This window comes from Lemur catta, chromosome 21, assembly GCF_020740605.2.
Source record: "Lemur catta isolate mLemCat1 chromosome 21, mLemCat1.pri, whole genome shotgun sequence".
Lineage (NCBI taxonomy): Eukaryota > Metazoa > Chordata > Mammalia > Primates > Lemuridae > Lemur > Lemur catta.
Window position 1 is genome coordinate 15391569 of NC_059148.1, and position 9372 is coordinate 15400940.

The window sequence follows — 9372 nt, forward strand, 5'->3', positions numbered from 1 at the left end:
CACCCGATGTCCCCCAGGGACACCCCAACATGCCTGTTTACTGTCATACTCCACTTAATAAGAGCAGCCATGATTAACTGCTAATGTTTACGCAGCATTTACTATGTGCCAGGTACTTTGGTAAGCTCTTTACAAGCATTACTACATTTAATCCTTATATTAAATAAAAACTCTGGAAGAGGCTGGGTGCAGTGGCTCACACCTGGAATCCTAGCACTCTCGGAGGCTGAGGTAAGAGGACTGCTTGAAGCCAGAAGTTTAAGACCAGCCTGAGCAAGAACAAAACCTCATCTCCACAAAAAATAGAAAAACTACCCGGGCATGGTGGCATGTACCTGCAGTCCCAGCTACTCGGGAGGCTGAGGCAGGAGGATTGCTCCTGCCCCGGAGTTTGAGGTGCAGTAAGCTGTGACCACACCACTGCACTCTAGCAAGGGCAAGAGAGTGAGACTCTGCCTCAAAAACAAAACAAAACAAAACCCTCTGGAAGACAGGGACTTCTCTTACCCCAAAGGAGGAAACTAAGGCTTAGAGAGGTAGATAACTTGCCCAAGATCATCAGCTAAGAGTAAACACTGAGCAGGGCTTGGAATCCACACCTGTGTTTCCAGAGGCACTACCCATGACCTCTAGGGAATACCTGTGCCATCTTTTGCTCCATTTCTTGCCTGAGAGGCTAAACCTAAAACTTTCACAAACATGTGGACCTAGCAGTCATATAACCCAAATGAGACTCAAGGACTGGCCTGATAAGGACAGGGTGGGAACAGATTCAGGGTAACTATCACAGGAATGCAACACTCACAGCTCAGCCTGTGCTCTGGGCAATCAGTGGACTTGACAGGGGAGTGACGGGCCAGCCCCATCTGCTAAAACATGGACACAACTGCCCTAAGAACCAGACTTAGTGTTTATTAAATTCATAATATGCACCAAAGGCACAAAATACATTCTATAACAGAAAAAGACAAGTAAACAAACAGCTGCTTCTTCAATGAAAAACAGAACAGATGTGCCAACCAAAAGCCCTAGCATTCTTGCACAAATACGAAAGGGGGAAAAGTCACCATGAAGGGAGGGGATGCAACCATGAAAAGTCCAATACAAAAAACACCATATATTGAGAATAACAGATTAAATTACACACTATAGACATTCCATTTATGGTTAATAAATAAAAGCTCTTTATTAGTACAGTAAAGTTTATACATGAACGTGTGAGTTGAAGCATTATGTATGATAGCAAAAAATGGAAACAACCTGAAAGTCCAATAGGGGAATAATTTTGTGAGCTACAATTTTTCCATACACTAGAATGGTGCATTTACCTTCCAAAATAATATTTACAAAGCTTTATATCTTAGGCGTATGCTTACAGATGGGGCAAAGGCAAAATACAAATTAAATTTATGGTATAAAAGAAAATTTCGAGGCTGGGCGCGGTGGCTCACACCTGTAATCCTAGCACTTTGGGAGGCCAAGGCAGAAAGATCATTTGAGGCCAGGAGTTCGAGACCAGCCTGAGCAAGAACAAGACTCCATCTCTACAAAAAATAGAAAAATTAGGTGGGCGTGGTGGCACATGCCTGTAGTCCCAGCTACTCGAGAGCCTGAGGCAGGAGGATCACTTGGGCCCAGGAGTTTGAGGTTGCTGTGAGCTAGGCTGACGCCATGGCACTCTAACCCAGGTGACAGAGTAAGACTCTGTCTCAAAATAAAGAAATAAATAAACAAGAAAAAAAAAGAAAAAAAATCACAAAACGGAATTTGGTCTATAGATTATTTTCTGCTGGTTCTGCAGTGCTTTGCTGTTTGATCCTGAGTCATGACAAACCACTGTCACTCCATGGTTACCAAGGTTAGGAAGGAAGAAACACTACCTTTTCCGCTGCTCCAGCTCCCAGTCCAGACGTGCCAGGGTTTGTTGGTGAGGGTCTCCCATGGTGACTTCAGCCTTGCTGATATCTGGTGGAGCCTCCTTATAAAACTCTTCTAAACTGACCAGATCAATTTCTTCATGCTTTGACCTACAGGCAAAAACTAGATGTCAAACTGCCATCCTCAGGAACTGTGGCTTAAGCAGGCCCAAAGCTCCCCCATCTATGCCCGCTTAGTCCTAGTCTACAACCACTCAGGATCTTGGAATCCAGAGTTCTCAATAAACACTCATTAGATGTTTCAGAGTGAAGAGAGGTAGTTGGTGACATGCCACAGGATCCTTATCCATGCTGTCCAGCCTTTTCATTCATGAATTAGCTAAAGAACTGGAAGGGATGCTTATCAAATTTACAAACGTCTCCAAGCTGAGCAGGAGAGCTAATAGCTCAATGAGTCAAATAAAGACACTACAGCCTAGTCTGAGATGGTCAGGTTGAAACTAAGACATGTCATCAACAGGAATAAATACAAGGGTCTGCATTTAAGTTCAAAACATTAATTGCATAAACATAGGATGGGGAAGAGCCAGCATAGCAGACCAGATGTGAAAAAAATCTAGAGGCTTTAATTGTTGCATGTATTTAAAAAAAAAAAAAAAAGAAATCCTCTTTGCTGCATTAACACAGTTGAGTGCTCAAGTCATGGTCAGATAATGGTAGCAATAACAGCAGCTAGCATACATTAATAAGAACTCACGATATGCTGTCCTTACTTCATGTAATTCTCATAACTCTAGGAGGTGGGGTTTTTAAACTCCAGTTTTCAACTGAGGTGGAGGCTTCCATCGGGAAGCAGCTTGCCCAAGGTCCACAGCTAATGAGCGGCAGAGCTGGGATCTGAACCCAGGCTGTCTGCTGCCAGGGCCCATCCACGCTCTTCCCATGCAGCCACCTGCTTCCCCACAGGCCTGAGTTCCACTGTATTCTGGGTTTGTCAGCTTCCATCTGAGCAACGATTACAGACCAGGCCATTACATTCTTTTATTTGCATACTTTTTAAATTTTGAAATAGTTTAAGACTCACAAGAAGTTTCAAAAACAATACTGAGAGTTTATTTCCTCTGTGTACCCTTCACCCAGGTTCCCTTAATAGTATTTTATCTAACCATAGTATATTGTCAAAACTAGGAAACTGAGAATGCTGTAATAATATTAACTCAGTTGCAGACCTGATGTGGACTTCAACTCTATTAATATGTAATTGTTTATCTATTTATTAGTAGGATTTATTATGTGATGAATTTGTCGAGCAGATGAAGACACCTCTCAAAAATCAGCATCAATTAAAAAAATGCTGGACTTGGGCCAGGCATGGTGGCTCATGCCTATAATCTTAGCATTTTGGGAGGCTCAGGTGGGAGGATTGCTTGAGGCCAGGAGCTTGAGACCAACCTGGGCAACATAATAAGACTTCCTTTTCTACAAAAAATTTAAAAATTAGCTGGCTGTAGTGGTGCATGCCTGTAGTCCCACCTACTCAGGAGGCTGAGCCAGGAGGATCGCTAGAGTCCAGGAGTTGGAGGCTGCAGTGAGCTATGATTACACCACTGCACTCCAGCCTGGGTAACAGAGTGAGATCCTGTCTCTTACAAAAAAAAGCTGGATCTAATGTCTAATGTGGCTATACTCATACACACTCATGCCAAGTTTGTTACAAATAAAGCCTGTTTTCTTTCAGTTTGCACAAACAGGTCTGACTAAATAAGAACACTTATCCTTTTCTTCCCTGTCCACTCCTTTCTCATCTCTCAGCTTGGTTTTGCCAAGAGGTATCACATTTAAAGAACACTGACAAACTGTAGTCTGTTCACCTGAAGGCAGCTAAGCAGTAAGAAGTTCAGGTTCCAAAGAACAAAATCCATTTGCAAAAATGAACTGCTGGGACTTTACAAGGGAAAACTGGGCCAAAAGGTTAAAACGATATGATTGGCAGTGAGTTGCTCCTGTACAATGTGCCCAGGAATCAAACTGGGGATGTAAAGGCCCCTGAGGGGGAGACAGAACTGCTTTTTACCAAGTGTACAGCTCAAAACTCAAAAGGATGAGAGAGGTTTCTGAGGTTCTTTGTGCAGCCTAAAACTACTGCTTGCAATTATCCCACTCAGAGTGATCTATTCACCCTTCTTCCAGATCCTGCAGTCTTCCGAGCTCATCAGATTTCTTTTTTAAGGAGACTGACTCATAGTGAGCTATATAGGAAAAAGGAGTTACCAACAGACCATCTGTCCCAAAGCCTCGTCCTCCCAAACTCACTTGAACTCCAGACATTTGGTGATCTCCTTCTGCAGGTGCATCACTTCATACAACAGGTTCTGGAGCTGTAGGTGATAGGCGTCTACTTTCTGCTTAGCCTGAAAGGAGGACAAGGTGTCAGAGGTGAGCAGGGCAAATTGGGGTAGAGCCAGAGCAGAGGGTCAGTAAACACAAAGAACAGGTAAAGGGGATAGAAAACAGGATGGGGAGGAGGGAGGGGGAGGGAGGTTAATTAAACCTTTCAACTCCCACCTCGTGGGTCTGATCTCTCCCTTTCTTCAACCTGATGTGGGCTAACCGGTTAAGCTTCTTTAGAGTCATGAAATGCACACAGCTCTGGATCCTGCGTTCTTCGATTTCAATCGCCTGTGGGCAAGGAAGATGATAAAACTGTTGACAACAGGTGCTGGCTCAGCTTCCTTCAGTCCTTCGCTGCTGACCTATTCTCATCAGAGGCCAAAACCAGACAGTGGACAGAGCTCAGAACCATGAGAAATGTCATGAGGAAAATGGAAGGATGACTGTACAAGTGCTTAAGGTTCCCAGGCAAAAAAGCTATTTCTGCTTAGACTAGAGTAAAAGGAATTGAAGATGGAGCCAGTGCAGCCAATGCACAATTAATATTTGTCCCTGTAGATCCTACACAGAGATCGCAGCAATAGCAATACCTTGCCATAAAATTTGACTTCTACAAATAACATCACAAAATTAATTCAATGCAAATAGCAGAATTATGGCCATAAAGCTTGGCTACAATAAAACAGATTGGATGTAATAATCTTAACAATATTGGCCAGCATTAAGCACAGATAAGTGAGATTCCTGGAAAAAAAACGGATTTTTGAAAAAACTCACTCATCTAGTTTTTAGCCACATTGTTTAGTTTCTCTGCCCCTAAAGCCTGGTTTATTCATTTAATATTAATGATAATTTCATTTTTGGTCTGTAAGATTGACTAGTACATACCCATCTTTATAACATCAAGAGAATTTACATGTACCATCATTTCTCAACCCCTAGCAAAATACCTAGCACTTAATGAATATTAATTGCATGAATGATCAAATTAGTTATGGAATGAATTAATTTTCCTGTACTCATATTACTGTAACCGGTAATTGGGTGGTGATGAGAAGTTCCAATAAATTAAGAGGCAAGTCTTGGGAGCTCTCAGGTTCCAACTACCTGATCATGGCTAAGAGAGAAGACCAAGATGAGGAAAGCCCCGGTAGGTGCAAAAACAGCTGCACCTATGCAGAATCACCAGGTTCACGGCCACCTGGTCCCACTCCTTACCACATCCTTGCCACTCCTGCTCTTCAGGTCCTGGATCTCGGCCATCAGCCTCTGTAGCTCCTGGCACGTGTACTTATACAGTTCATAGTCTCTGCCCGGGTCCCGCAGGTCCACCTCGGCTTCCTCACTGTAGTATTTACCTTCCTGTGGAGGCAATGACAGAGGGCCTGGGTGGGGGGTGAAAGTCTTCCCGCTGGGATCAGTGACACCTGGCTGAGATCTTGTATGTAACCACAAGAATAGTGACAATGAAGCCTCAATCAGCTCTCTAAAGGATCTGGTTCTCAAATCAAATGTTTTTCTTCTTTTCAAAATAGAAACCTCTTTTTCTCTTTGATTACAAAGTAATGCATGCTGTATCAAAGATTCAGATTACAAAGTAATGCATTCTGGATCAAAGATTCAGAACATAAGAGCATCAAGAAGAAAATAAAAAATTACCTGTAATTTCACCTCCATGTCTGAAATAACTCCATTGTAAATATTGTGGGTAAGTACATATTTTGTTTTTAAACAAAGTCAGATCATATTGTCTGTGCTGTTCAGTGCAAGTTACCCTCCCAATAAATGGCTGCATGACAGTCCACTACAGAGATGAACCAGGACTCACTTAACGAAATTCCTACTGATGGGTATTAAGATGGTCAAATCAAGCTCTAGCAGAGATCAAAATATCCTAAATGGTCTTCCAGGCTTCGCACTTAACAGAACACATGCGATTTGAGAAAGATAGAATTATAGTCTAAAAAACGATAAGGCTCTTCATTAATCTTGATTTCCTAAATCTGAGAAAAGGTCTGTTTATTAATTTAAATTTAAACTGGTACATTTCCCTATTCTAGTTTAAAAAAATAAAAACAACCAAACAATCAAAACAGCTAAGTCATAAATTAGCTTGACAGATTCAAGGACAGAGAAACAGACAAAAGGAAGAGAAGAAACTGGTGACCACATGAACTCTCAGGCCACAGAAGAGGTTCTGTGGGCAGGTGGTTCTGGTACTATCTCAGCAGCACAGCCAGGGATGCCACACCTCTGAAGCTCCATGCCATGCTTCAGACGGACTGCTGCCTTCTGACCATCAGGAAAACTGGAGACACATATCAGACTGGAGTACACTCTCTGTGCAGGTACTAATCATGTCTGATATGGGCTTGTTGGTTTGGGGGATGCCGCAGCTAAACATGATACGGACATACAGATTTGGTGGAACCATGGGAATTCCAGTTACGTGGTCAGGTGGAGGCCACTAGGAGGTCGTACCTAGCAGATGTGACCCAGAGCTGCTACAAACTCACAGCCAGGTGCGTGGCCATGAGATGCAACTTCTCAGCAGCACAGCAACCCCGGCTGATCTCACCTGCTCGGTGTCAGATCGATTCCGCTTTCCTTCAGCTGGGGCTCCCTCACTTCGGATCACTTTGGGCTTCCGTTTTTTGCTGGATTCTGATGACATGGTTGTTACTCAAGGTCAGGAAGAAATAGCACAGAGCTATTAAAAGGAGAAAGTTTTTGAGATTTTCCCCTAGAATCAGAATGCTGAAGTCTAACTAGCAGTTCTGACTACTTACAGACTTGGTAACTCAGAAAAAGTCATTTAACCCTCCAAAGCCTCAGTTTAGCCCTCTGTAAAACGAGAATCATCCCTCAGCCTATGCATAATGAATTCCACCTTCCTTTTAAAAACGGTATCACAGCCAGCATAGTGGCTCATGCCTATAATCCTAGCACTTTGCAAAGCCGCTTGAGGCCAGGAGTTCAAGACCAGCCTGGGCAACATGGTGAGACTTCGTCTCTACAAAAAAATTAAAAAATTAGCCAGGCATGGTGGCATGTACCTGTAGGCCCAGCTACTCAGAAGCCAGAGGCGGGAGGATCACTTGAGCCCAGGAGATTGAGGTTGCAGTGAGCTATGATGGTGCCACTGCACTCTAGCCCAGACAACAGAGCAAGACCTTGTTTCAAAAATAAATAGATAAATAAAGTTTTAAAATTACATAAATAAAAAAGGCATTACCATCCACCCCACTGACCTCAGAATCAATCATCTTCAATCTCTCCCTTCCCCACTCTGCTCACATCCTGCTCATACTCTCCACAGCAGCGTCCTGCATTCAGGTGTTCAGCCAGCAATCCAAGGCACCATGCGTCTCTCATCTCAACACCCTAGCCCACGCCCTCCACATTCCTCACCAGGACTACTGTAACAGTCCTGCCCAACAATGCTGTCTAAATTCTCTTTCTTAAAAAAGAAAAACCAGTCCAATTAATGCCTTTCCTGTTTCAAAACCTTTGCTGACTCTCATAATGCACTGAATGAAGAATGAAGTCCACATTCCCTGGCCTGCCAGCATCTCATCTGGCAATGCTATCAACTTCCTGGTTGACCCTAAAACTTAAAGAATAGAACCTACATTTCATGGGGTTCTAGGGTCACAAAGCAACCTCCCTTGCCACCTTACCACAGCCTCCTGAAGTGGGCAGCACCGTCCCCTGAACCCCAATCAATCTGTCAATACTTAGGCAGACAACAGTAGAAGTCAGAGTCCTAAATTGTAATCTCCACTCCACTGTAATTTGATGGCTATGAGTCCTGGGACAAGTCACTCCACTTGTCTCTGGTCTGTTTCCTTACAAATCAAATGAGAATAACAGTCCCTACCTCAGGGATGCTGTGTGCATTAACATAAGAGGCACTCCACTGGGGAAGATGATGACGATGGCCTGGCACTGGGGCTTTAGATGGTGCATACATGATCTTAAATAATGCAGAACACCTGAGAAAGTTAATCCCTTTTCAATCCTCTTTTAAAGCTTCTGATTGCTTCAAGGAGAACATCTCAGCTCCCCAGTCTGTCTTTAACATCTATGAATGCCAATGTTCCTTTATAACAAAAGAACTCTGTCTCAGGGCCTTAGACAACAAAATCTAGCCAGAACTTGTTAACAATGATCTGTTTTTGTCATATTAATATGTTAACTTTTATCTTTATTATAGTAAATATGCTAATTTTTGCAATTTTCTTCTGCATAAGTGAAAGCAGTTTTCCATTTATGGTGGAGAGACTTAAAGTTTGCTCTCAAAGTAAATGTAAGATTAAAAAGTGACTGGATTAAAAACCTTTAGTAAACAGTCGTACAGGCGGTAAGCTGATTTGGTAAAACCCACAAAAGTGGGACCCCAAAAGCTTAAGCGTGGGAAATCCTGGCTGTGGCAACACAGTGGAGTGCCTGGCACGCAGAAGCATGCAATGAATGCGAGCTGTTACCACCACCACCATCGTCATCAGGCTACATAGTCACCACCATCAAGACGGTGATACCACCTGGGGTGCGACAATGCTGCAGCAAACATTTTTCAGATGAAGTAACCGCACAGCGCCGAGCCGAACCGCCGGGGACCCCGGATAGTGAGGACGGAGAAGCCAGCTCGGACCCCAGCCCGGGGGCGCACTTCGAACAGTCAGCACCTCAGTCGCGGAGAGCCCCGCCCTTCCCAGCCTCGCGGACACGGGACACCGCTCACCTCGCAGCTCCGCGGACCAGTCCCCACGTACAGGCCACTTCCGGCAGCCAGGCGACTGGGGCCCGCGCACCATAGAGAAGCGGAAGGAAGGAAAGAGCGGCCAGCCGGAAGCGATGCGGGGAGGCCGGAAGCGACGAGCGGAGAACTCGGTCGGCCGCTGGCTCTCGGCTCGTGGTGTGGCTTGTGGCTCGGTGGCTAGCGAGCAAGTAGACGGCAAGACCCAACCAGCTAACACCCCTACTCTGCCTTCTAAAACTGGGAAACTGAGGCTGTGCGGGCAAAGACTCTACGTGCCTTCACTTTCCCCAGCGCCTAAAGCAGCACCCAGCAACTAGCGGGCGCTCCGATAAGCGGTTGTTG

General features: G+C 44.3%; 1 protein-coding gene across 3 annotated transcripts in view; it reads right to left on the bottom strand.

The window, feature by feature from the left end:
* The window catches only part of THOC5 (THO complex 5), a 30543-nt gene extending 21432 nt beyond the window's left edge, over window positions 1-9111 (bottom strand). For 2 of the 3 annotated variants that reach the window (XM_045534419.1, XM_045534417.1), the window contains exons 1-6: window positions 9013-9111; window positions 6847-6978; window positions 5487-5630; window positions 4443-4556; window positions 4191-4288; window positions 1881-2027 (exon numbers count right to left, since the gene is read on the bottom strand). In XM_045534419.1, the coding sequence (XP_045390375.1) occupies window positions 1881-2027; window positions 4191-4288; window positions 4443-4556; window positions 5487-5630; window positions 6847-6942 (599 nt within the window). In that variant the 5' untranslated portion in view covers window positions 6943-6978; window positions 9013-9111. Of the gene's footprint in view, window positions 1-1880; window positions 2028-4190; window positions 4289-4442; window positions 4557-5486; window positions 5631-6846; window positions 6979-8812; window positions 8940-9012 lie in introns of those variants that run through there. The other variant, XM_045534418.1, reaches the window with a different exon arrangement.
* Between the last annotated feature and the right edge of the window lie 261 nt (window positions 9112-9372).